At 40.7% G+C, this 26,462-nt stretch overlaps 3 protein-coding genes across 3 annotated transcripts; 1 reads left to right on the forward strand and 2 right to left on the reverse strand.

The window, feature by feature from the left end:
• Positions 1 to 632: 632 nt before the first annotated feature.
• On the reverse strand, positions 633 to 3,215 carry c9h3orf38 (chromosome 9 C3orf38 homolog). The gene is made up of 4 exons (XM_073473771.1): positions 3,031 to 3,215; positions 2,541 to 2,716; positions 1,720 to 1,964; positions 633 to 1,468 (listed from the first exon to the last, which is right to left on the reverse strand). The coding sequence occupies exons 1-4, from the start codon at positions 3,155 to 3,157 to the stop codon at positions 1,105 to 1,107; spliced, it is 912 nt and encodes a 303-aa protein (XP_073329872.1). The 5' UTR covers positions 3,158 to 3,215; the 3' UTR covers positions 633 to 1,104.
• Positions 3,216 to 3,960: 745 nt separating this feature from the next.
• LOC141002615 (uncharacterized) lies at positions 3,961 to 14,105 on the forward strand. Its single transcript, XM_073473971.1, has 11 exons — positions 3,961 to 4,056; positions 5,622 to 5,861; positions 5,961 to 6,078; positions 7,547 to 7,699; positions 7,867 to 8,061; positions 9,063 to 9,136; positions 9,366 to 9,563; positions 9,813 to 9,950; positions 10,057 to 10,146; positions 10,522 to 10,665; positions 11,256 to 14,105. Exons 2-11 carry the CDS (start codon positions 5,622 to 5,624, stop codon positions 11,382 to 11,384), a joined length of 1,479 nt encoding a protein of 492 aa, XP_073330072.1. The 5' UTR covers positions 3,961 to 4,056; the 3' UTR covers positions 11,385 to 14,105.
• A 131-nt stretch (positions 14,106 to 14,236) lies between these two features.
• Positions 14,237 to 25,866, reverse strand: LOC141002613 (uncharacterized). Its single transcript, XM_073473970.1, has 12 exons — positions 25,731 to 25,866; positions 24,552 to 24,697; positions 23,648 to 23,729; positions 23,275 to 23,410; positions 22,273 to 22,475; positions 21,981 to 22,117; positions 21,557 to 21,698; positions 20,631 to 20,915; positions 19,221 to 20,543; positions 18,217 to 19,007; positions 16,239 to 17,371; positions 14,237 to 16,141 (listed from the first exon to the last, which is right to left on the reverse strand). Exons 1-12 carry the CDS (start codon positions 25,854 to 25,856, stop codon positions 16,137 to 16,139), a joined length of 4,509 nt encoding a protein of 1,502 aa, XP_073330071.1. The 5' UTR covers positions 25,857 to 25,866; the 3' UTR covers positions 14,237 to 16,136.
• Positions 25,867 to 26,462: the final 596 nt, after the last annotated feature.

Here is a 26,462-nt window from a genome sequence, read left to right on the forward strand (position 1 = left end):
TGTGGTAAATTACACTATGCCCCAGGATAAATAGAACATATAGATAATGAACAAACTTCACAACTAGGCTTTCATCATCCCTACAGGTTTGTACTGAGCTATCAAAACGTAAACTGTGAGAATGATACGCAATATTGAGGCGGCTATTCTACACCACTGCTGGGAACCACACGATAACACGCCATAAATCCATGTCGCAATATTTCGCCCACAATAACAGGTGTGACACAACACAAGTGAGTCAGTAAAATGCAATACACTGCAATACAGTCATTGTTATGACTTCCTTCTAAAAATCCGTTAAGACAGAAAGAACAACTCAAATTTTAAATGCTGCAGTACAGAAGGGCTGATCACATTTCATATATTTTGATACAGCTGTCAGTAACAGGCCATGGGGCTCCAGGTTTGGCCTGAGGGCATGGTGCTCTGCCTCGTCAAAGGCAAAAGATGAAGGCTAACCAGTTTAGAAACCAGGAGCTCCTGCCTAAATATTAGACATTTGAATATAGCCAACACAGACCTTTGCATAATTACACTCCCTTTGTTAGCTTGTTTGACAACCTACTAATCAGCTACATGACTAAACATTATGGGCTGACCTTTATTCATCCCATGAAAGCACAGCGATCTTAGATTGCATTCAAAATACATTTTTATTGACTCGGTATGGTCATATGAAATCAGACAATATTTCTTCTACTCGTTATTGTAGAACATGTGCTGATAAAATCTTTATCTTTGATATGATACATATTTACAAGAGCACACCGGCATCTGTATTTATAAAGGTACATCTTACACAAGGCACTGAGTGCAAAAGAAAAACTTGCTTTGGATCAAGGTACAGAATGTTTGAAGCTAAACGTTTCCACAGCCAGAAGCAGCACACGCTTCCATTTTCTGGAAAGCAGAAAACAATACAGGAACCTTTTTGTTTTGTCATGCGCTTAATTTAGACAAATGTTGTGCGGTTTGTGCCAGTAAAGTTGCCAGACCCGATCTCTGAAAACAACTGCCTGGGTAAACGTGTTTGGACAAGATGAGAGAAAGCATACTCAGTCCAGCCTTCACTGGGTAAAAATTTAAAATAATTTAAAGTAATCAATTACAGAGAAGCTGCAATTCAGTAGAGTTGTAAGTCAAGGCCGGCGCTGCCACCTCTGTCCCGCCCAGAGCATCCTGCCCTCTGATCTTCAGGTTGATGAACTTGATCTTCCAGCTGTTGTTCTCCAGCGGGGAGCGGATGAGGCCGAATACTTGCTCGAAGATGCCCAGACAGGCCGCATCTCTGTGGATAGTCCCAGCCACGGCCACTAGTACCAGGCCATGTGGGGAGGCCAGGACCTTGAGGCCATGAGGCTCCAGGTTAGGGCTCAGGAGGAGTCGCTCTTCCCTGGTCAGAGCCAGGAGACGCAAGTTAACCAGCTCGGCACCCAGGAACTCTTCCATCTGTTCGCTGCCAGTTCTGAGAAAGAGAGACACAACGTTGTCATCACACTTGTTCTGGATTGTTAATTGCAAGTATCTTAAAACCCAGGTCAAGTTCATTTTACATCTTTACAATGATTCTAATATGAAAAGTTTTTAATTACAGAAAATAAGGAAAATAACACTTTCTGGACAAAATACATAACTGCTATTAACACTAAGGAGCTAACAAACAACGCAGCAACAGTAGTTAAATCTCACTTCTCTTACTCTTAATGGCATCCTTACCTGGAGAGGAGGCTTAGCTTCACATTTGGCCAGAAGTGTTGTGGTCCCCAGTCCTGAGGCTGCTGGTCCAGCGAGGGATTCTGACTGTTTAGGAGTTTATAGAACCACTGACAGAACTGCTGGCCGAGGACTTGTGGGTCGAATCCCACCTCAACTTTCATGTCGGTAGAATCAGACACTGTCTCTGTGGACGGTCTCTGTCTGGTCTCATCCGTCGCTTCTTGTAATCTTTCGCCAACCACAGCCTGAAAGGAATGAGGCATTATTGGTATTGGTAGTTGTGCCTGCAGTACTTTTAAATTGACACGTTACAGGAACACATGCTGTTAACCACTGATTACGTTTCGTTTATAGGGTGCACCCCGTCTGGCACACAACTGTGACCTAACCTCATTACCTGAACTGATGAAAGTCAGAGAGGGTTGAACAATCACTTTACTGAAAACAATACAAAAAAGTCCTGAGGCTTGCAACTAGAATATCTTATTGAAGAGACAATGGTTGGACCAGGATTTTTAATGGTTTAACAAATCAAAGAGTTAGCTCCTCCTTATATAGAACGTCTTGATTGGTAGAGTAACAATAGCTGGCCCAGCACCTCAATTTAAGTAAACAAACATCTGCCAGCTGCCACCTATGCTGATTTAAGGAAATGCGGTTTGCTTATTTTTTTTTTAACAGCCTTCACGTTGTGGTAGCCTATACTGTATGTCAATTCTTGCAATTCCCTTGTCTCTTGTGTCACTGCCCATCTATTCCCTCTTGCCTTACGGTTTCCTTCATAGATTCAGCCATGACAACATATTAGAGATTGTCCTCACCTTCCCACACGACCAAAGCTCCAGGGTCCTTTTCACCAGCTGATGTTTTTCGCTGTTCGGCGACATCGCCACTCCCTCTTTAGCCAGGTACTTAAATATGACTTCCCGACTAACCTTCTTCCTTCTCAGGAGCTCCTCGGCATTTTTACTGAAGGAGAGAATAGTTTCCGTAGCCTCTATACGAACAGAATTTGCAAGACAGGTTATCATCTGATCATAATATCCTTTAGGCAGAAATTAGATAGTACTAGAAATCCTTCTTTTTGGTGTTGCGAGATGAAAGCAAGCTAGCTTACGGTAATAAGCAAGCAATAAGTAAGCAATAGATTTTTAATCGCCACTCACACATCTTTGAATATATGTAATATGGCATTTATGTATTGACATTAACTTGTTCTGGCATGTCGACATTTGAGAAAGTGGAATGTAACCGTTTATGGTATCCTAGCTAACTCCCTTTCTGCCATCTAGCACAGACTTTAAAGCATACCTGTAGCATTTTCCACAACTATCAGCTTATTCGTCACCGTGTCGCTAAGTGACAGTACGTCGGCTTTTGACAATAACTTCAGTATCTTTGTACATCCAGCGCGCTCTGTTTTTGACAGCCCCGACATCTTCAGCACCGCGAAACAAAAATGTTTAGCTCCGCTTTCGCCATTCGTGTCCGTCTGGTAAAAGTGTTCGTACCGGAACAAGAGTCAGATGGGAAACGGTCCGCGTCTCGCGTTCCACGGTTGCTACGGAGCAACATCCTGATGCCTTTAGGGCTATAGGAATTAACAGATGTCTTGAATTGAAGCACGAACGAAAACCCCACACTACTTAGAAATTGTTCCTTTTTTTCTGCTCACTTAAAGAGATTATTATGTTTAACGCTCGGGGTATTTTTCCTTGATGTATTGAACCTCCATAAGAAAAAAATAAATAAAATAGGATTTCAAAATGAAATAGTTGAACTCATTTAACTATTGATTTGTATTTCCTGTAACGTTGCATGTTTTCATCGCCAACGTTTGAAGCAATGATGATGTTAGATAGTCACCTGTTTTTATATTAAAATAAAGAAAAAAATCAAGTTTATGCGTGTTACCAACAAATAATTTTTTACGGAGGAAGCCGCAAAAACCCACTGACATCTTTTAAACCAACAGGGAGTCTATGGAAGTCATTAACGGAGGGTGGGCAGCTGAGGTCACCCCCTGGCGTCATCATAATCCGGTTCGTAGCGTTAAATGTGATCGCTCATCGGCCTTTTTGGTCAACAGCGATAGTACCATAGTTTACGAGGAGCACTTGAAGGCATCATTAGACAAGATAGCTAGCTTAACTAAAGGAAGCTAATATGGGCTGGCCTGCGCAGTGATGATGTACTGTCAGTGCAGCAGGGTGATTTACCTGCGGGACATCTCTGCTGGCGTTACACATAACGTTATGTATTAATTAACAGGACTACGGGGATCAGCTGTGTGTTTCCAAACTATACTCCCGAATCAAGCAAGGGAGTCGCTGAAAGGTAACGTACAGTTGTTATCATTTGCTAATATATCCACATTAGCGTATTAGCCAGTCCTTAATTTAGCAAGTAAGGTTGTTCGGTTAAAGCTAAGTCCAGTGTCAAGTAGTTTAACTCTCATGTCGCTAAAAGAGCGTGTCAGTGATTGAATATGTGTTGTTAGTTGTATCGGTTATATTGCTGTAACGTTAGATTTAATAGAAACACATATACGTGTCCCATTCCGAACTCCATTAGAAACTTGGGGAATTTAATATCACCTTGCTTGTTGGTAACAGTGTACAACCCCACAATTAAACTAAAGACTTTTTTCAAAACAGTAAGTGCCATTATACAATTCGTTATTGAATTTGGAAGAAGTTATTAATATTAATATCAAACACAATCGCTTTACAGGGGAGTGTGTAGGAGAATCGCGTGTTGAAAACAGCACAAAATAGAATCTTAAATTACAAGATTTTGCTATGAAGTCTCTGCCTGGGAAATGTGTTTTATGCGAATTTTAAAGTCTCACTTCCGTATGCCATTTGTACCTGCAATAACTACTGGTATCTTCAATAAAGAAGGAAAAACTGTTTAGAAATCAGGACAGCACCTTGGACTTTGACCTTATTTTTTCTTATTACAAGCTGAAATCAACATGAGGTGCTTAACAAACAGTCCTTGATAAGTCTAAACCAATATTGACTGACTGTTGGCCTAAAATTGTGTCAGAATGAATGAGGAACTGTATCAGTGGTCAAGTTAATACAGAACAAGTGGGTGACATTTCACATAGTCAAGATACCCATCAAACTGGCCGGCTGTCAACACAGAACATGTTGAGAAATGAGGTGGGAGGATATTGCACCAATCATTGTCTGGCAGAAAGAGTTTCTCAACTCCTCATAATCACTTTTCTGGACGTTATAAGCGAATGCGAGATTGCTGGTTCAAATCCATCGACTGTCCAGGAGAACATCATTTTTAGGTATCAACAGAAAGTTGAGAACAGCAGCTTAATTCATTCATTAGCACACAGGCTCAAATGAACCAAACCCACAGCCCTTAAGCGTGTTGGAACCGGTTTATCTCAATCAGGCAGGTATCACCATTGTGTGTGGGAGAGAGAAACCAATTCCTCTTCCTGGTATTTAAGTATTTGCATGTGCCAGATCTGGCCAAAAGAGGAATTAAACTCTGATTTTCTAAACTTTGGAATCTTCCTTTTACATGCAGGAAAAGAGAAGTATTTCACGTTTGTATACAAAAAATGATCTCACTTGTATGCACATAAACTTACATGTGCACGTATGTGTGAACGTACAGCACTTACGCACACTAACCCAGAAAAGGGCAATCATGCCTTCATTCATGCCAAACGGTGTATCCAGTATGCTTCATGTTAAATAGAGACTTACCATAATTAAGATATGTTGGGTAAAGCATGAGGAAGACTAGTAGGGGCTTGTTTTGTGTAAATTTGTATGCATGTCAAACAGACCTTTACTGGGAAAGATTGGAGCTCAGCCAGTTTTTCTCTTGCTTCTTTGTTTTTTCTTCTTATCTTCCCATTACTGCTGCAGATGGGGGAGTTTGAGAGCAATCCTCTGGGCCGGGTAACGGTGTACTCCATCCAGGGCTGCCCACACTGTGTGCAGGCTAAGGCCACCCTGGGGCGTCTGGGAATACCAGTATGTGACGTGGATGTAGGGAGGCATCCCGAGTTAAGAGCCAGGGTGAAGGAGCTGACGGGACGCAGCTCAGTCCCTCAGATCTTCTTCAACAACATTCATGTTGGAGGCAACGATGACCTACAGAAGTTGGTAAGGAGTGGGAAAAAAACGTTTGGATCGTGTCAAAATATTATTATTCAAAATGATGTTTAAACTGTATGTATGTGTTGATCTGTTTGACTTCCTCAGGCTCCTGAGGAGCTTCAGAGGTTGGTGACTCTGGTCAAGGAAGAGCCTCTTCCAGCAGATGCTCCACCTCTGCCAGAGGAGAACCCATCAGAGGACATGGCTGGGGACACGGATGGAGGTGAGGGATTTTATTGGTCCAATATAAAGTTTGTTTTGTTGTTTGTTTTTTCAGATCATTTTGTTGCCTTCACATGTAGGAACAGCCAGTTATATTACAGATGAGAGATGTGATGCAGAACGACTTTATCCCACAGTCCTTAATGCCTTAAACTTCTCTTCAGGCACAGTTCATGGTGGTTCACTATTATTGTACAGTTTTTTTCTGGCATCTGGTTGGATTACTTACTGTTGAAGAATAAGTTTCAGACTGGTTTGGTCGGCTCAGAAATGAGATGTCAGATGGTGAAATGAACCACACTGAGGGGAAATTTGCGTAATGCGACTTATTGACTCTGATGAGCTATAGTGCTGGCTTATACAGTCTGGACATGTTGGTGTGTGTGAGTAACTGCAGCAGGTGTGTGTGTGTGTGTGCGCGCTCATCTCCTGACAGTTGATACAGGATACTTAATACTCTGGATGAACCCAGTAGTCTCACAGTACCTCATTAAAGGTGATTATCAAGCTCCCTACAGTGTAAACACATTTAATTCAAAGGGGTCTTTTGTGGAGAAATATTTTAAGTCAGTGCTAGCTTTGATGTAGCAATAGCAACATCATTAGTTAGTTAGCAACAAAAACAAACAAAAAAAGTTAGCAATTATGTAATTTTACTTAAGTATGCATTACACCATGTAATCTACTTGGTTACTTCAAAATCTTAATGGAGTACTGAGTACAATTTGAATGAATATCCAAACCTTTTATCTGCATGTTTGTTTTTGTCAGAATTATTTTTTGTCAGAATAGTTTTACGTGTAATTTAGTAATTTTTTCATGTAACTGTAGTTGTACTTGAGTACAGGTTTTGAGTACTCTCTCACCACTGGAAAGAGGCTTATGTTAAAGCTTTCATTCACTCGTCCTCTCCCCCTCGACTCTTGAGTATGACTTTTATTATCATACGTTGGCCGTTATTTCAGCAGTACTGGCCAGCTTTGGCATCTGGGAGGTGTTTATAGGCAACTGTATAGCCCAGTGTAAATGTAAAAAGAGTTGTCAGGCCGTGAATATCATATAAATGACTAACTTGGATTTAATGTTGTTTTGTCTGACCTTTGCATGGAAGTAGATGTTTAATATTCTATTATCTAAGACCTCTCTCATTCAAATAAAAATGTAATTTTCAGTCAATTTAACCTGAATTAGTTGTTTGATAGACACTTTTTGTGCGCAGCCTGTTTAACTCCATCATACCTGCTGGGCTATGCTGAAAATTAGATTTTCTGTAATACGGCCTTGGAAAACGTATTTCTGATGTTTTTCCTTTGGTTTCTTCTTTCTGAAAACTGTAAACCAGCATCAAGCTATGACCTGATCCTTTTTTTGCACCCATGCAGATTTCTTATTATTTCCTTCATGTGGATGTGAACATATGTATTTTTGTGTTTGTCCATGTGTGGCTTGGCACACCCCTGCCCTCACAGAGTTTATGTGTGAGAGAGATGAGTATGCAGACCTGGTACAGGACCTCAAACAAGGCAATGTGATTGGCAATCATAGGAGGGGACTGACAATGTACAAAAAGAGCTTCTCAGGTGAACAACTGGTTGACTGGCTGCAGAAGGAGAAGGGCATGGGTAAGTAAGGCTGTACACCTGCAGTAAAACAGGCTCTCAGTGTTCGTGTGTCAGTTTGACTGTGTACGTCATTAGAGCTACACTACCTCAAAAGAGTGCCCTGATTCATAGAAAGTGTAGCCACATACAGACTTGTCACCCCTTGACTGTGGCCGTGTGTGTGCCAGCCAGGGCTGAGGCCTGTAAAACTGGCCAAGCATTGTTGCAGAAGAAGTACATGGTGACAGTGCGTGGCTGTGGGCAGCAGGATGGAAGTTTTGGAGAAGGGAAAAACGCCATGGACACACTGTACAGGCTGCTGGAGGATGACCCTCATTCAGCCCTCAACGCAGGACAGACCGCAGCCTGCAGTCCCATCCAGGGTAGGTCAGGACCGGACTAGGCTTTGGGGCAGGTTCACGCTGACTGGTGGTCTCACGCTGCTCTCTAACTGCTGTCCTATCTTTGCTGCTGGCTTGTTATGTGATTCTTTTGGGTTCGCTTGGGTTTGTGTCGGTGAGCTTTGTGGTGATAAGAACTGAAGTAAGGGTTAATGATATATCTCGTAATGACTAACTGACATCATTCAATGAGTGACTTCCCTCTCCTGTATTATGGCTACAATGCAGGAAGGGAATAAAAGTTTATTCATGACCAGGAAATACCTTTTTAGTATTTTGAAAAAAATAAAAAGTCCACTTTCTACTGTTTTTTATAAGAGCTTTCAGCTGCAAATCACGGTCTTCATCGGCAAACAAAGGCCAAAGAGATATAGTTGAATGTTCCAGATAAAGATAATAAGTTGATCTTGAATTTTTGATCTTTGATAAAAACTGAAGAAAAAAGGAAGAAAACATATATCATTGAAGCCCTATTTCAAAACCATGTTGTGCTTCTCTGTGGTTTCAGTGTCCTCTTTTGACAGATACATACTTCTCAAAAAGTTTTGTGTTCTGTGATGGTGGTTGGACATATTTGCCTGGTTCTGTCTTGTTGCATTTATAACTGGTTGTTGCACACCTCTAGAGGCTAACTAACAGGCTAATCCTGTTGATAATCACTGCTTTTATAAGCTTTAATATGCACTGGATGTTTTTCTCTTGAATTTATCTGCAATGCTCTTTTCTCGCAGGTTTGCCTGATCTTTAAACAATTTGTTCATTATTTGTTTTCCATCAGAAAAGTCTGGCTATTACCTGTGTTTATTTTACTTTACAACAAAACATGGAGTTTGTTGTTGAAATATCTAATAATTGTCAAGATTCTGGGACAACACTTACACAGTTGCTCTTACCATTCCAATAGTGGCTTGGTCCTGCTCACCAGAAAATGCGTCTGAATGTATCAAACTTTAACCGCCTTTCTCTATTTTTCTCTTTTTCAGCTGCTGAGCTCTCGTTGCTTTTGCGAGAGATGATTCTAAAATTGTTCTCTGAGCATCTCTCTGCTGACGGCAAGGTAATGTCCTTGACTCTGGGCTTCTGACGCAGAGTGTACTCATCCGTATGAGTGGTTGTTTTTAACTTGACCTCATAGTACACTAGTATGGCTAAACCAAAGAACAAAACTGGTCGCACACACTTTACCCTGTATATTATAAATCATTTTCAAGTTATAAAATGACAAAAAATGTGAAAAAAGTTCATCAAACTCTGATGAACTCTGTGCGTTTGCTTTGCTCCCACAGTCTGTAGATTACAAGAGCATGTCAGTGGACCCCGCCTTTGAGCGTTACTCTGAGCTCTCCATCCAGCTGCAGAGGGTGGAGCTGCTTTCGCTGAGTCGGGAGGAGAAGCTGGCCTTCTTCATTAACATCTACAATGCTTTGGTCATCCATGGGAACCTACGCCTGGGGGCCCCAACCAACATGTGGCAAAGATACAGAGTATGATCCCGCAGCTGCACTCACAAATGCTAAAGTGATTCCTAAAACCCTCATATCCCTGATGAGCCTATCAAAAGCATTTCCTGTTCATTTTTTGTAAAGCTGTTGTGCATTATTAAAAATGTTAGTTTGGAAATACCTGAAAGCAATGATAAATAGGATGAATCGTTGTGTTATCAAATTTAATTCACATGTACTTGAGCAGGAATGGACCCAACATTAAAAATATTTCTTCGGCCCATTTTGTAGTTCTTCAACTATGTGAGCTACCTGATTGGAGGAGAAGTGTTCACGCTGCAGGACATTGAGAACGGTGTTCTGAGAGGGAACAGAAAAGGTGTCGCACAGCTTCTGAAGCCCTTTTCCAAAACAGACCCACGACTACAAGTATTCATTCTATTCTGTCAAATCACAACTGAACATTTCACTGATTTACAGCTTCATATGGAATGGATAATGTAATGTTTATGTTGTACCCCATGGTGTCCACTAGGTGGCCCTTCCTGATGCTGAGCCCCTCATTCACTTTGCCTTGAACTGTGGTGCAAAGGGCTGCCCACCCATTAAAACATACACCCCACAGGTAAGTAGATTCAAACATATTTTCCTAAATTTGGCTGGTTTTCTGGACAGACTTTATGTATTATTTCTTCTATATTTGAATATAACTTCATATAGTGTAGGTTTATGTGAGGAGGTGGTAAATGCATTAGCTGCTCTTGGTGGCAAACCATATTTCCCTGTGTTAAATGTGGGGAATGATTCATTTCAAATGTGCAAACATACAATATGATTTAGTATATCTTTACAGAGCTAGTGGTCAATTTGACGAAAAAAAGTAATTACAGATTAATTAATTAGTAATGGGAATGTATTGATTGGTATCTACATTAGCTGCACAGTGTATCTGGTCAAAACTAACAGCTTGAATGGTCTGAAATCAATTCTAATCTATTAGGACATCGACAGCCAGCTTCGCACAGCGGCCGAGGCCTTCCTAGAGAACGACGACGCCTGTGTAGTGGATTCTGGGAAAAGAGAAGTGCGACTCAGTCAGATATTCAAGTGGTACAAAGCTGACTTTGGAGGCACTGATGAGAAGGTAGGTCTGACTTTATATATTTATCCATCAAGATTGTTTTGGTTTGAGTTGCTGGGTTTTGGTGATGTCGGGCCTTAGAGATGTAACTAGATGGCACTCAGCTTGTGGTGCTCAAAGCGACAGCGATTTCTCTTCAACCCGGTTACTCAAGATAATCCAAAGACCTTGTTGTGAGCTGTTTTATGTAGGAACCATTTTCTTTCAGTCACGCTGGGCAGATAGAAGCGTGCATCTACTCATGGATCAGGGCTAGCTAACTTGGTTAACCACGGTAATTATGTACAGCTCAGGAGGAGGAAAACATTAATGTTTACATCACGAACAGAAGCCTCTTGTCCTTGAGTAGATGCATGCTTCCTTCTATGCGGTGATTTGGTTGGTGGGTGTAGTTCGGCAGAAAGAAGATGGAGTCCCTTGAGAGTAAAAGTAACACGTCAATCGTTGGCATCTGTACATGTCTCACAATCCATGATTATATACTGATGAAAAGAGATGGAAATCTGAAAGAAATACTGATATCACCTTAATAACCTTCAACCCAACCATGAACCTCACTGTGTGTTCTCTTTTCCACCGTGTCTCTCTCGTAGCTGCTGAAGTGGGTGGTGGAGCACATGAGCGAGTCTCCTAAGAAAACCAGCCTGCAGGGAGTCCTGTCTGCTGGGAAGACCAAAGTCAGCTTCCTCCCTTACGACTGGAGCACCAACAGTAAACACTGAGCATGCACATACAAATACACGACACGTCCAGCTATACGCTCTCACAAGTCTCTTCGTGTCTGTTCACTTTCTACTGAGCTGCATCCACTTATAAACCAGAAGGTTGGTGATGACGTGCTTGCCAAATGCAGCCCACTGGTCCTCAAACATGCAAATGTTTTTATGCAAAACAAACTTAAGTCCAAGTGTTGAGGGGGGCACGTTTGCACTGTATCATAAAATCATAGGCTTATCCTAGCTCTGAGGTCTTATTGTCAGCGCCTACACTCTGTTTGGAAGTCATGTACTTCATATGAGTTGTACATTTAAGTTTTATTGGTTTGAAGTGATAAGAAGAGAGAGACCATTTAAGACATCAAGTTGCACACAGAAGCTGCAGCAGCATGATTTATAGGAGCGTGTTATGCTCAGTAAGCACATTTATTGATTTAATGTCTTGTGTAAAATGTCAAAGCCTGAAAACAGATATACATTTCCCAACTATTTCAGCATAAATGATCAAAGAGAGTCAACTAAGAACAAACTGTATGATAAAGATAAATTATCAATATGGCTTCCACCCGTGATTGTTTTTAAACACCGTGGCAGCAACTCAGGAGTCATAGATGATCACGATTTTCTCTATCCAAGCTCGTTGAGCTATTTATGTGGAGCATCTAATGAGAGCAGATGGAGATGATAACTTGGCCGATCCAGACACACTGCCTTGACGAGCCATATCAAAACCCTTTGAAGCTACAAACTCATTCATGTTTATCAGATTCTGCTGATTCTCCACAAAGCTGCTCCATCATTTCAGGGCTATTTTTAGCTCGCAGATGTAAACAAGTAAACGTTTTCTGCAGGGAAAAAAGTAATAGCTGCTGCCGTTTTAACACTTAATGGAACTGGGACATTAGTGGGTCATCCTACGCCGAGTGGATACAAAATAGTAAGTAAAAACACCTGATGTTAGGCTTTTGTACAGAAATTTCCTTTTCTAAACATCGCAGGTATGAAGCGCTTTTTCATTGGACAAACAAACTCTGGTTAGGTGCTGCCACTGTTACTTATCCTCCCCAATGGATCGGCAGAGGTTGGCCTGGAACTGTAGTGTGGTGCAGGGGCAGTGATCTGCTGAAGTCCTTCTTTGTGGAAAGAAACCTTTTTTATGATCCAGTCTCTGTATTTAAAAAAACAAACAGTGTGTCCTTCTTGAGAGAAAACAGGAAGATGCAGTGCTCACTTTGCTTATCTTCTTGATTAGTTTAATTTCTAACCCCTCGCGGTATTTTCTTGCTCCCTGTTTTGATTTGAACCTACGTGTCTCTTCACCCCTCTTCTTGATCCAGGTCTTCCATAATAAATCGGAAAGTGCTACTGCTGTGTTTTTAGCACAGATATTTAATAAAGCTATGATATTGTGAAATTATTGAGATATTTATCGAAACTACACCCATTCGGGGTGCACTCTTAACACTTTGCATGTTTATTGCCAACTTTGAATGCTGTCGAGACATATTTGTACTTTTTCAACATGTTCATGTGTTCACAATGTGAGAATAATGTTTATCTGGCTATGTATCCCAGGGTGTCTGCAGGAACTGAAAACAATTCTCTTTAAAATATTTTTCATTACTCAAATCAGTAGTCATGAATACAGTAAAATGTAGCAGTTTGATTTGTTTGCAGGTTTTAGTGTGTTTGTTTTTCTGCCTACAAAACTGTAAAGCATCCTTTGTTTTCCTACACTGAAATTCATCTCAACTGGTTTTCCATTTTTTACTGGCCTTAAAACTTTGTAAGACCTCTTCATTTTCAACATGGTACATTTCCCAGTGTGACTGCTACTTAACATAATTACTGTATATGATTATAAGGAGTGTGTGGCTTAGAAAATCTATTTGGGGGGGCTTTCTCTGTTTGCATAGTTCAAGGATTTTCTTATCTCAGGTCAAAGGAAAATGTGACTGGAAACATTACGCTGTTTGATGCAATCGATGCACTGTCTGCTGCATGTTGTGTAGTCTTCACGATTTCATGTGCTCATTCTGCACAGTCCATAGTCTGAAGACGTTGTGTCATGCACATCTCTATACCCGTCAGTTTCTTTGTTTTTTAAGCTATAAGCCACACCAAAGCATATGGACAAATTAGCATGTGTTAAACCTGGAATGCAATTGCAGCATGTGATACTGGAAAACTCTCCAGTCTTGAATGCTGGACTGTGGCAGGACTGCCTCTCTGTCACTGCTTTGTTTCTACCCTGTCAGCTCAGCCATAAGTAACGGTTGGACCTTATCCCCCAATTAGAAACATTAAGTGTCATTTAGAGCCTAATACCCGAGTTTGGTGAAGCCAGCCGTCATCGAACTGTCAACTAAAATGTGCATCACCCAGTCTTAACAATAGACTGCACTCACATGCCTTCAGTGACGAGTGCACCCTTGGCTTTACTACACTTAACTCCATTATTGAGTGATTGAGAGTAAAAATATAAGGGGGAAGACTCTGTGGGCGAATGGGAACAGAACAAAAGGTTTTATTTGCTGTATTTATGATCCCTGTCTTTTTTCCAAAATTACCTCATGTATCAGGAAAATGTGATGCAAAAACTTTTTTAACAAGCAATTCTAATATAATCGTTCTATTTTCCTCTTTCCTGGGGTTAACAATGAAGCAATATGTTTATGAATAGCAAATATGCAATGCTGAACTTAAAAATAAAATATATTATAAGTCTGTCTGCTGTCATTTTTACTGTATTATTTCATTGTGTGCAACATATCTGCTTTGAAGCAGAAGAGAGAAAAAATGGTTGTTGCCTGAATAATGTGCAGCAAACGTTCATACAAACCACTAACAAAACAGCCTTTAGTGTCATTTGTTTATTCCAACAAACTTCATCAATTTTTTTATGAAAAAATAAACGGGGAATCATTACCGTTACAAATCCAGCCTATTAACATTTTTACATATAAATAAGCAGATTTAAGTGCACAGTCCCATAAAAACATTACGTTAAAAAGTTATGAAACATCGCAACCATCTCAAAAGTATTTACATAACAAACAACCAATGTCAAATATTCTATGTAATGAAATACATGGCCATGGAGTTAAACATGAAAACTGTAGATTCAAACCAAACTGGTACTGTATTACTGGTTTGAATGTTTATCTTTACCTACAGTCTAACACTGTGATTCAGTCTTGGCACTAAGAAAGTTGTGAACAATTCGTACACTGTACAGAATAATAGTGTGACAGTATGAAGGCGGATTCACGTTTTAGATATTTTGGTCACGGCTTTAGTGAGTGATTTATCTTGTCGTACCACGACCAGAAGACTAGTTTAGAAAGCTAAACCCAATCCTGCTTACCTACGAAAACAGCCCACACAAATTATGCTGAAAACATATAAATTAAGAGAATGGAGATGTGGGAAGTGGAGGCAACCACCACATATCCACTTGTCCTGTTAAATGAAAGTTTTCATACTTCCTCTCCACTAAGACCAAAAGCTCAGTTGTGTACGATTCATTTGGAAGACTACAAGAATTTACCAGAGGGCGACACGCATTGAGCTCATCTTTCCATCCTGTTAACATGAATTTTTTTTCATAATATTCCAAACACTGATCAAAGTGTATATCTGCATGTGAAATTCAGTTTAAGGACATAATAGGATAGGACCTTCACATTTTTTTTATTCAGCACTGGTGAACACCTCAACATTATTTACGTGTAGTTGCATCCTTCCTAATTTAAAAATTACGTTTTACAAAGGCTAATGCACTGTGTTTAGCCCTGTACCACAATATTGTGAGTCCAGGTAAGGTTGACATTCTTAGGTATTCTTAAGTAGAAATACTGTGATTACTTATATACTTAATGTATATAGTGTGATTAGTTACTTTTAAGCTGAATGTAACAGAGTATTTGTACACAACTGTTTTTCCGTGCTGGCCTCTGGAAAGAGGTTCTGCAGTATTTGGTGCAGGACCACAAGGCTCTGTAACAGCTTTTTCCCCCATGTCATCAGACTGCTGAACTCTAAATGACAATTGTCGTTTATTCTGGATACCTTGTTTCCTCAAAATTTTGCACTAACTAACTCAACAATGTCACTTTCAATAATGTGCACTTTCCAGTATGTTTCTGTTTTTGATATTTATTATTCTTATTGTGGTATTTTTTTGATTTACTTTCATATTTTAATTCTATGCTGAGCCTCTGAAACGAAATTTTGTTCGGTGTTCACTTGTTGCTCACTGAATGACAATAAAGTCTGTCTAAGTCTAAGTCTAACTAACTACTGTGTATTTTTTTAATCCAGGGAAGTTGTTTTGAGCCATATTTTGTTTCTCATTCCCACACATTTTTTGGCATTACTTTTAGATTTCCTGACAAAACCATTTTTGTTTTTATCAACGAATGTTGTATCAAAAGGTAAATAAACATCCATTTATCACAGATAAAGAGAATATATGGATTTATCACAGATTTGTTTTTGTTTTACCTGCTTGACAAAGTGCACACTGATAGTGTTTTGAGGGAAAACAATGTTTTCAAAACTAGTTTTAGCTGTTGAAATTATTGCTTTAAAAATGGTTCTATCAACCATTTGGACAAACTGGTATCCAAAATTAAATAGGTACTGTATCTGAGTGTTATGAAAGGGTTCCAGTGTTTCTTTATCTTGAATTGTTGCCCTGAGCCAGATGGCAGAGTACTCTGAGTCTCTCCAGTTACAGATCCTCTTCACTTGCAACTAACCTAAAAAAATAAAAAAAATACATATTGATTATCCTGTGGTTCGACTGGGTCAAAAATATTGATACATTTTATAAATCAGTGGAAAAAGCTTACTTACTTTCATCGTCAGAATCAAAGCCAAAGAGTGAGGAGCAGGTGTTAAGGGCTCTGTGTTTCTGTAATTCTTCTGCACTGCTGAAGGAGGAAAGACATTTGTCACAGCGAACCCTGGTCTTCTGCTCAGGGGGGTCAACCTTCTTCTGCTGCTCCGTTTCTTGCACATACCCTTTTTTAATACTGCCCCAGTAAACATTCTTCTTCTGAGGGGCCTCTTCTGTGGACCTTCTCTTCCGCATTGAGAGCAGAGATTCATCCATGTAGGTGGAGGGTGGCGGTCGGATGAAGGGGGCTTTAACAAAAGTCGCATAGGAGGGATCTTCAGGTTGGAAGGTTTTGTGCTCAGTGATGTGTGGCTCTCCCAGTTTCTGCTGGACTCCCTCAGACAAAGTGGACAAATCCTCAAGGTCTCGGACATTCAAGGGGTCATACACGATGGGGGCCTTTTTTCGACGGCACTTGCTTTGGTTTGCTGCAGCATCACCAGTACGGGAGGTGGAAATCTTTCCTTCCGACACTTGGTTTCTTGTTTCATTCTCATATCCATTGATGGCGGATTTGTTTACGTCTGAGGGCTCATGTCTGACTGAGCAATTGTCATTTTTAGACAGGTCTTGACTTTTGTCGGGAGCATTTACACAAGGCTGCTCAATTTTGTTGAAATCCTCAAGATCAGAGCCATCAACATGATCATTTATTTTACAAGGCTGGTCTTCAGTTTTGATTTCATTGAAATCCTCAAGATTGGATGCCTCAACATGATCATGGGCAAGACCCTCCCTCTGCCCCTTTTTACTCTGCAGCCATATCTCCTCGACTTTAATTTTCTGCTTCCACGGAGCTTCAGTGTTTTGCTTCTGCTCTCTGGACTGTCTCAGCTCTAGCTCGTCTCTTTGAGGCGCTGGGACGTAGTGTCTCCATTCATGATCATAGAGACCTTGGAGGTTCGAGAATAGCTTCTCACAGTCTGTGAATGGACACTGAGGTCTGAAGGGCTGGTGGGTACCGACATGGTCCTTTAATTCCTGTTGTGTTGCGAAGCGCTGGTTACACTCCAAATGGTAGCAGAAGTACTGGAGAGGAGTATCGTGGCGCTTCATGTGATCCTTATAATGCTGGAGAAACTGTAACTGCCTGTTGGAGAAAAGAACAATCAGGACTAAATAAAAAATAATAACTTGATGAAATTTGAACACATTTTGTTCGTTGTTGATTAATTCAGTTCCTGAATTAGGCACTAGATGTAAAACTGGGAATCTGTATCAATAGCAGTATTTGCACTGCAGGCTACGACTCAACTGTATCGACAGACGGTATTCCCTGAAGCTAGATTCTTTGCTGACTGCCATGGGGCCGCTGTGCCCTCTTAACTTTTCCAGTAGATGGGAAACAACACACTGTAGCTTTATGCCTTGATTCCACTGGGCACGTTTCTTTGACCTGCCATCTGCAGCAATGCTTTGGTCTGTCGTCCAAGTGGCTTTATACATCAACAGGAGCGTCTAAAAAGCGTAGCGCCATGCTGCCTGATATTGTTCAGATTTTGTTTTGGAAATTGACCGGATGCTCTATGCCATTCCGGTGTCTGACTTCCTGCCTGGATAGAGCTGCTCTATGCAGCTTTACGCGGCTTCTGTCGAAAATAAAATGTGTGCATATTCTCTTCAGAGCAGAGCGGTGAATGTCCCAAGGTTTCAGTTGAAACAATCAGTGCTCATCACCTTTTAATCTGCATGTGATCTGAGTATGATGTGTAATGGAAAAGGAAAGAAAAAAGCAAGTTGAGTTGAGCCATGTAGTGTAAAAACGACTATTATGACCAGCCGGACATACAACAGATATTGTGATGTACAAACCATCCAATTCCCAATTGTACCAGTGCATACTCAAAGACTTAAATAATAGATCAGATGAAGGTAAAGATCACATTAAACTCTCCGTAAGGAAATGTGTGAAGACTGATATACTGTATGTCTTACCTGAGGCACAGAGTGCACTTTTGTTTCGCCCAAACAAAAGTCTTTTCCAGCACCTTATCATCATTAACATGGCATTTGATGGCATGCTTTGTTAGTGTGCTGCTGATCCTCAAGAATACTCTATCACAGGACTCTGAGGGGCACAAGTGATAGGTGATGTCCACACCATAGCCATTCTCTCCTGCAGGCCTCTCCTTCCCCTCTCCTTCTCCATCTTTCTCCACCACAGAAGGATCTCTGACTATCACCAGTCCATCTTTAATGACTACCTGCTCATCTTTGAAGCCTACCTCCTTGAATATATTTGCATCGGGGTTCTTGCACTTGTTGTGAAGCACAGATGTCTTTTTGATTAAGGTGCGGAGGTTCCTGATGATTCGATCTTCCCTCTTGAGGCTTGACATTTTCGGTCTGCCTCCGGGTTTCTTATTCAGAGTTTCCTCATTTGAAAAGGAAGTCTGATTTGCCTCCTGAGGCTGGCTCGGATTTTCCACTTTATCTACTATTCCATTAGCAGCTGGCACATCCACAATGCATGGCTCCTTATCAGGGGGTTTCTGCTTGGCCATTTCATCAATGTGATCTAGAATGTGCTTTTTGGCAAAATGAAGGTGTTTAAAGCGTTTCCCGCAGAGTATACATCTTAGTTTCCTTCCCCTCAGGTGTGAAAGAGCATGCCTCATAACATTCAGGCCTTTATAATCTTTGCGGCATACTTTGCAGTGGTGCATCAGGTGAGCATATTGTTGAGTACGGAGTGCTCTGTCCCTCCATGTTTTTTTGACAAGCACCTGGAGAAAAGACAGCAAAACATTTAAAACAGTGCTAAGAGTTCATCAGGAATGGATTATTTTTCATATACAATAACTGTACACTGTTTGTGTGAACACTTCTCAGTATAGTTTTGCAAAATGCTTTAAGAAAAGATAAAAATAAATTGATTTGGAATACATCTGCCAAATGTTTGAAATTCTTGGAGGGATCATTAAATACAAACAACTGACCGTGGTTATTGACACGTCCGTTTCCACTGTGGATTGGGGCTCCTGTTCTGTGTTGTCATTAAGCTCATCGGATACTGAGGATTCAGGAAGTTGCCGTTTCTCGCTGTCAGGCGTTTTGTATTTGAGAGAGTAACTGTGAAACAATTCTACTGGACAATCGAATAGCTCTAAACGTGGACCATCAAGTTCAGGATCAGCTTCAACAGCGGGAACAGTAGCTGGAGGCTCAGTAAGAGGACCTTCACAAAGCTTGGAACTAATCTGTATTTGAGAATCCTCTTGGGTTTGTGCACCATCACTGCTACTACAGACCATGTCAGTATGTTCCTCAAGTCCATTTTCCTGTTGAAGTTCATTCTCTAGGTGAGGCATATCTGGCTTTTTGTCCTCCATGTCAGTTATCATTCGTTCAAGCTGGTTCTCAATCTGTTCCCTCTCCTGTTTAAGTTCATTTTCCAGGTGAGGCATATCTGCCCTTTTGTCCTCCGTGTCAGTTATCATCTGCTCAAGTTGGTTCTCCATCTGTTTCCTCTCTTGTTTAAGTTCATTCTCCAGGTGAGGCATATCCTGCTTTCTGTCCTCTGTGTCAGTTATCTCCTCAAGACCAAAGTCCTCCACTGGAAGAGGTATTTCATTGTCAGGATAGGAGAGATCCAGTTTCAGTGAAGCCTTCCGTCCCTGTTTTGTCCCCTTAACTTTGACCTTCTTCTCTTTGTGTGTGGGCACCAGCTCCAGCCTCGGAATACCCTGCAACCATCTTTTCTTCTGACCTTTTCTTTTCAGAATTTGGCTCTTCACACATCTAGACAGGTATTCTCTCTTTCGGGTTAGAGGGGGCTTTACAGGAGCAGGTTTTTCCACCTTGGTGTGATTGCGTCTTAGTGAATACACAGGCTTATTGCCCAAAGAGGTGGATTTGACATTGAATATGATCTCTGGATCATCACCAACGTCCACCTCATCATCAGACTTCGATTGTTTTCTCCTTCCCAACCGTCTCCTCCATTTTCTCCTCCTCAGAAGAGCATTATTTGAAGAGGCAACACACTTTTCTGTCGCTCCATCCACAGGCTTCTCTTTAAGAAGGTCTTGCTTCTCAAATGTAACTTCAGTGTACTTGCAGGAATTGCAACCTTGTGTGCATGAGTCATTTACACAATTATCTATGAACAGCTCTTTACTGTATTCCTTCTCCTCTTCCTCCCTCATCTCACTGAGAACAGCAGCCTTCATGACCTGGTCACTAATCAACTCCAAGCAATGGGTCCTGAGGGTCAGAAGGTTCCAAAACTCAGGGTCAAAACACAGGCGCTCTTTGAGCATCTGGAAAACAAAGATGTACAAAAAATGTTCATAATGTTAATCTATCATTAAAGCATCAATTATATTCCCCTCTTCACCCCTTCCAACCTGCAAAATATGGAAGCGAACACTGGTCCGGACAGGGCTGTTGTGGGGATGCGGCTCCTGGTCAGGATGCATGTAAAGCAAGCAGACAGTTCGGTAAGCTTCCAGGCTGCGTTCCTGACAGAAGACCAGCAGGGCACACGCTCGACAGATCTCCAGGTCGTGAGGAAGCAGGAAGGCGATGGTCTTGCAAACCAGGGACCGGGCCCCACTGTCAGCCTGCATGTCGCACAGCTGCAAGGCCCTGGCACAAAGCTCCACACAGACATGGACTCCTTCACCCCCCAGCTGTCGGAAACAAGCACACTAGTGATTAAGACAAGGCGAAATGGTAGATAAGAGAATCAAATGAATAGGACTAAGATTCTGGATGCCTCTGTGAATAAAATATCTTCTACAACTACAGAGCAGCTTCTTTCCTCAGACTGAGACTCTTCAATTCATTCTCAGCACTCTGCCTTGAAAAGTAGTTTTAATTTTATTACTAAACCAACCCAGATATGTTGAAATCCAAACGGGTTAGACATAAATAACTAACATTATTACATAGAAAATGCCAATTTTCTCACTGATGGTCTTGTTTGTTTATGTAGGTCATATAGAGGCATCAACATTAAATTGAGATAACCAATTAAAAGTTCCTTTTAGTACATTTAACATAAGGGAAATATATATTTAGCAACATTTAGAAACAATAGTCTGACATCAAACTGCAACCATGTGCATCCGCGAGAGTGAAGGATATTTTGATCTGACAAATATCTTCCTAATGTATACATGAGGTGTGGGTAAAATCCATGTCAGATTGCAGTGTTGTCAGTTTGTTCACACGTTTTAGCTAAAAACAATGTGCAGAATATGCAGTTAATTATCTTTTGTCCTGTGGAACACAACGTGGAAAAAGATTATGCTTGTGTTGTCATTCGCACCTCTGTGGTGACCAGTTTGATGAAGGGGAAAATGGCTCTGACGTTGGTAGAGGAGGAAGCCAACTGCAAGCATTCAGCCAAAAAGCCTTGTCTGGAGGGATGGGCCCGAAGATGCAGCCTGCTCCAGATGAACACCAAGTCCCTGCAGGAGGCAGCAGATGCCAGGTCAAAGACATCTAGCTCAATTATATGGTATGGTAATTAAGCAACAACTCCTAAACTCCTAAATTAAACAGACAAGATACTGAACCAAAAAAAAAAAAGAAAAATCAATCGATGTATCCTGACTACAAGATACATCCTACACATATTGAGCAAACACTTGCTTATTTACAGAATCTTAAAGTAACATCAACTATGAACTCTGAGAGGGAGTGTCCAGTGAAGTATTAGTGTAACAACCATGTCTGAAGGTCATTCTTACCAGATGTAGTACATGTCTCCGTTGTGTAGCTGCTGAGTGAGGAAAGCTTTACACAGCGACAGCAGAAGCTCATCTTTTTCAACGCTCTCTGTGTTGCAGATAATCTCCACTGCATCACGGCCATCTATTTCTGCCATCTGAGGAAGAAGATATGTAGAAGCAAAGATATTCATAAAAACATTTTAAAAAATCACCAAATGCAGTGTAAACCGAAAATATCCCAAAATGCATTATAATCAACAAGTGATACCATCTTTAAAATCCTTATTACCCTCTGTTTTGCCTCTCTTACCTGCTTGTGAAGGTTTTCATGCAGTGAGGCCTTGTAGAGGCAGGTCAGGTAAGCCTGATGGAAGTACAGATGCTTTCCAGCCTCGCCATTCTCCAGGCAGCTTTTAGCCAGGGCTTTGGCCTCTTGTATTCGTTCACAGGCCTGCAGGTAGCGAACCCGCAGCTCAAAGAATATGGGCAACTCTGAGCTTAAGTAGTCCTCAACTGCAATAGAAGGAAATTAAATGTGTTATTGTGTAAGATACAGGGCTAGGGTTACGTTAACTAGAGTAACTGTGATGTTGGGGTCATTCAAATTCTTTACCGATATGATTTAGGCATAACATAAACATTTTTAAAAAACAGCATACAATCTGCTACTTGTTTGAGTTTTCAGCTCAGCATTTGAGAGATTTTACTGTAGATTTTGCCAAATACTACGGCTGTACTTCATAACTTTGACATTCAAAGTCTAAATTGACATACACATGCGCAGCCTTTTAGATTTTTTTGCATGTCTATTCATTCAGCTGCAGTTAGGCTACACTATTGTTACTGGTATTATACTATTTGTAGAGTTAGAATCCAGTGGTGATTGTGTGGTCATTCCCGATCCATGCAATCCAAAAATTTCCAGTAAGTCTTTCTATCTGATGAACTACTCTGCTTTAAGCCATAATTGTTGGTGTTTGGCCGTTAAAAAACAACATTTTTACTGCAGTTGATAAACCTGCTCTTCACACAATGAGGCGACCCGTATTATTACAAGCCAAATTTGGGTAACACAGCTTCAGTGATCACTGAAAGGTTTTTAGGTAAAGGTCACAAAAAAAAAAAAAAAAAAAAAAGAAAGGAAAAATCCCTGGAAAGCAGCAGCAGCAGCTCAGCACCACTTGACAGTGCGACAGTGATCAGTGTATGACTGACAGAAAGGAGAGACCAGAACACAACCGGTCACTCTCCTTCAAGGCAATGTTCTCTGTGTGTATGCCATACCAGCTGTTAAAGATTGCCATGAGCCTACCCTGTTTTGGTGGCAAGTCTGCCTCCTTCAGGATTCCTTGTAGCACTGGATTCTCCCACGGTCCTCCTGCTTTGATGATCTGCTTCACATGCTGAAGGTAGATGTTCCTGTGTCGCAGGAGCTGAGAGTGACACTCCTGTAAAGAATTTACAGAAATTTGTCATGAGATAACCAATCACATCAATGGCTTTCAAGTTAAACTGGTTCATGGTTACCAACTAAAACAATAGAAATTACAACAAAGAGAGTAGCAGTAGGAAAAATGGGGTGAGACTGGCTGTGTTGTAGTGGTTTCAGCTAGGTGGTGTCTTATGAAAGTGTGTCGTGTCAATAGGAGAACTAAGGATTGAGGCAGTGTGGCAGTTGTTGTCACCTGAAAGGAATCTAGGATGTCTTTTAAAGGCTTTTCCACAAATTCTTCTTTGCTAAAAAACAGCATCAGCTCAAAGAAGCTCCTGCAAGACAATGAGAAGAACATTAGTTTGCCGAAAAACATCTTGCAGAAACTACGACAACATATTTAGAATATTTGGCTCCCATATTTCCCTTAACAAGAAGCACTCAAGGCTGTCATGTTCAGTGCCATATGTGGTTTGGTGTTTTGTTACATATATTCGAGGTGAAGGGTAATAATTCCTCAATAAAACTCACACTTTCAGGTTTATATGCCCATTGAATCATAGACAAACTGGTGACGAAGGCTCGCCTCGACACCAACTTTTTATTTTCGCACTGAACCAAGCAGCGGCAGCATAAAGCTGCTCCAGTGTGTCATTTAGTGATGGTACACATCATAACATTGAGTTCTGTGTGGGTTTTTTTAGTTTGTTTCTATCCAGTTTCCACCTGTAAACCTAATGCCTCTTTTGGTTCTGCAACACCAGCATGCTGTATTAAATGACACACTGGAGTGGCTTTATGACAGCACTATTTGGTTCATTTTTAAAAGGGAGCGTAGAGGCAAGCCTTCGTTGCAGCGTTATTGTAAAATCTCTGTCTGAAAAGGGGTAGAGTTACAACAAAAAATCTATGCTATGTTACAGCCAATCAGGGATTTTAGCCAACTAGTTATTAAATGCACTTACTTTTGTAGTCAAAATGCTAACAAGTGCTGGTCAACATCGGAAACACCAACACTGGCAGCTAATGGTTTTATGCTGAAGTTGCCACATCATGCTTTCTGCTAACAGGTACCAAAATAAGAGCGGCAAATATAGTATGCCTGTTCATCAACAACAAACAAGAACAATTCAATTTCCAAGGAACAAACTACTTACAAGGCCAGACTGCTGAGAACGTAGTGGACATGCTGACAGTCATCAGGGAAAGCAGCAGTGGCTTTGGTGAAACTGCAAAGTGCAGTCCACAGCACCTTCAGCTGAGGGAGAGGGACTTGCCAGTGCCCCGTGTACTCCTCAACCAGCTGTGAGGGAAGGACACAAACATGTAGCACACCAACATACATATCAGGATCGGGCAATTTCATCACAATAGTAGTTAATCTTATATAATCTTAGAACCAATCACTATTCTGTTAAGAAATAGGCTCAACACAATCCTTTGTTTAATCTCCCAATTACTCATCTCATTAAAAGAATTCAGCAAATTCACACATTGTTTGTGTGCTTGAGCATGTCACAGATGTTACTTGTAATTACAGAGGAGTGGGGGTTTTAAGAGGAGGCCATATCTGCAGTAAACAAAGATGGGACTTAAATTGCATTTAATCACGTTAACACCATGTGCCTGAAGTGAAGAGCTTTTTAAATAAACTCTGGTGGGATATACATGATCTACCAATGTTCGGTCTAACATCCCCAACAGAGACCTTTAAGAAACGATTAGGGTTATCAATAAATATTATAAGACTGTATTAACACTAAAGCATGATTACAAAAAGCATCACATACAATGAGTTCGCGGTCTTGTGGCCTTAAGTAAGTTCACCTTGCAGTGTTTAAACTAACGTTACTATTAATTATGATTGCTAAAAATCAAGTTTCCCATCAGTGGCTACAGTTAAATCTTTACGTATTTACCTAACCTGGTAATTTATCTCAACTACTGGCCTTTGAGAACAGGCTATGCAGTGTTTTCATGGCAGGCTACTAATAATAGCTGGTAACGTTAGTTTGGCGAAACACAGCAACCACATACCGTTAGCTTAGCTTGGCTGTCTAGCTATAAAGCTAAGCATTATCAAACGTCAGTCAGATATCCTGAAAACACAGTGAACGTTACTAAACGAAATACTTGCGTAGGAAAACAGTATATATCCACCTCCATTTCGTTAACCCTTTCTGTTATGTTTCTGACGGGCTGCATGCCATGGTCTTAGCTACACAGCTAAATAAATAGAGCTAATCTGGAGGCTAATGTTAGCTAGCGGAGCTAGTAGCCTTAGCAATAAACAGACACCCACGAGTATACCGAGTAGAAAATGGGGTCTAACGTACCTCACAAAACTCAGAGCAATAGCTTTTGCTCCTCAGAGACGACTCGTCGCTGCAGTGTGTTTTGCACAATGTTTCCAGAGCTAATTCAAGCCCGTCTGTTTCCAAATCACTCTCGCTGTCCGCCATACTGTCTGCTGTATCCAGCGCATAGTCAATGTTGCCAGGTTTGTTAGGCAGCATCCCTCCTATCCCCCACCGCAAGACTACCAACCTGGCAACCCTGTAATTATAAACGTACTAATAAAGTTTTTATTTGAATTATGAACAATGTACAAAAAATAATCAACTCCAACCACTTTAAATGATTATTAAAGCTTTTAAAAAAAGGCAGGTTGATTAAAAAAAAAAATTAAAATGGCCAATGGGCCTGTGGAGGAGGTGAACGTTATATTGGTTGATGATGATGATTGGTTGACATTCATACCTACTTATCTATCGTCCTGTGAAATTATTTTCCCATTCATCGGATGAGTCTTAGATATGAAGGAAAATATTTACCATCAAATTTACAAGCAGGTATTTTTGCGTGTTACAGGCTCAGTTTAGCTAAGTTTTATAAACAACAATAATTGTAGTTGAAGTATAAAACCAAAGAAGAGGAGAGATGACTCTTTTACTTTGTTTTACATATCGCATAGTCAGAACCTATAACTCATATTCCTATGAGTTACAGTGTATAATTGATTCTTCTCAGTTGGGTACATTTTTAATGTAGGCCTAGCAAAGACACAG

This window comes from Pagrus major, chromosome 9 (assembly GCF_040436345.1).
Source record: "Pagrus major chromosome 9, Pma_NU_1.0".
Taxonomy (NCBI): domain Eukaryota; kingdom Metazoa; phylum Chordata; class Actinopteri; order Spariformes; family Sparidae; genus Pagrus; species Pagrus major.

Excerpts from the sequence above, each read along its gene's own strand:
- c9h3orf38 (XM_073473771.1), bottom strand. The coding sequence starts at position 3,157 with ATGTCGGGGCTGTCAAAAACAGAGCGCGCTGGATGTACAAAGATACTG. Across the intron at positions 2,717-3,030 it reads AGTTGTGGAAAATGCTACAG|AGGCTACGGAAACTATTCTC; the intron begins GTATGCTTTAAA and ends CTGTTCGTATAG. Across the intron at positions 1,469-1,719 it reads AAGCTAAGCCTCCTCTCCAG|AACTGGCAGCGAACAGATGG; the intron begins GTAAGGATGCCA and ends TCTCTTTCTCAG.
- LOC141002615 (XM_073473971.1), top strand. The coding sequence starts at position 5,622 with ATGGGGGAGTTTGAGAGCAATCCTCTGGGCCGGGTAACGGTGTACTCC. Across the intron at positions 7,700-7,866 it reads GCAGAAGGAGAAGGGCATGG|CCAGGGCTGAGGCCTGTAAA; the intron begins GTAAGTAAGGCT and ends TGTGTGTGCCAG. Across the intron at positions 10,147-10,521 it reads TTAAAACATACACCCCACAG|GACATCGACAGCCAGCTTCG; the intron begins GTAAGTAGATTC and ends CTAATCTATTAG.
- LOC141002613 (XM_073473970.1), bottom strand. The coding sequence starts at position 25,856 with ATGGCGGACAGCGAGAGTGATTTGGAAACAGACGGGCTTGAATTAGCT. Across the intron at positions 22,476-23,274 it reads AGACTTGCCACCAAAACAGG|TTGAGGACTACTTAAGCTCA; the intron begins GTAGGCTCATGG and ends CTTCTATTGCAG. Across the intron at positions 20,544-20,630 it reads TTCGCTTCCATATTTTGCAG|ATGCTCAAAGAGCGCCTGTG; the intron begins GTTGGAAGGGGT and ends TTTGTTTTCCAG.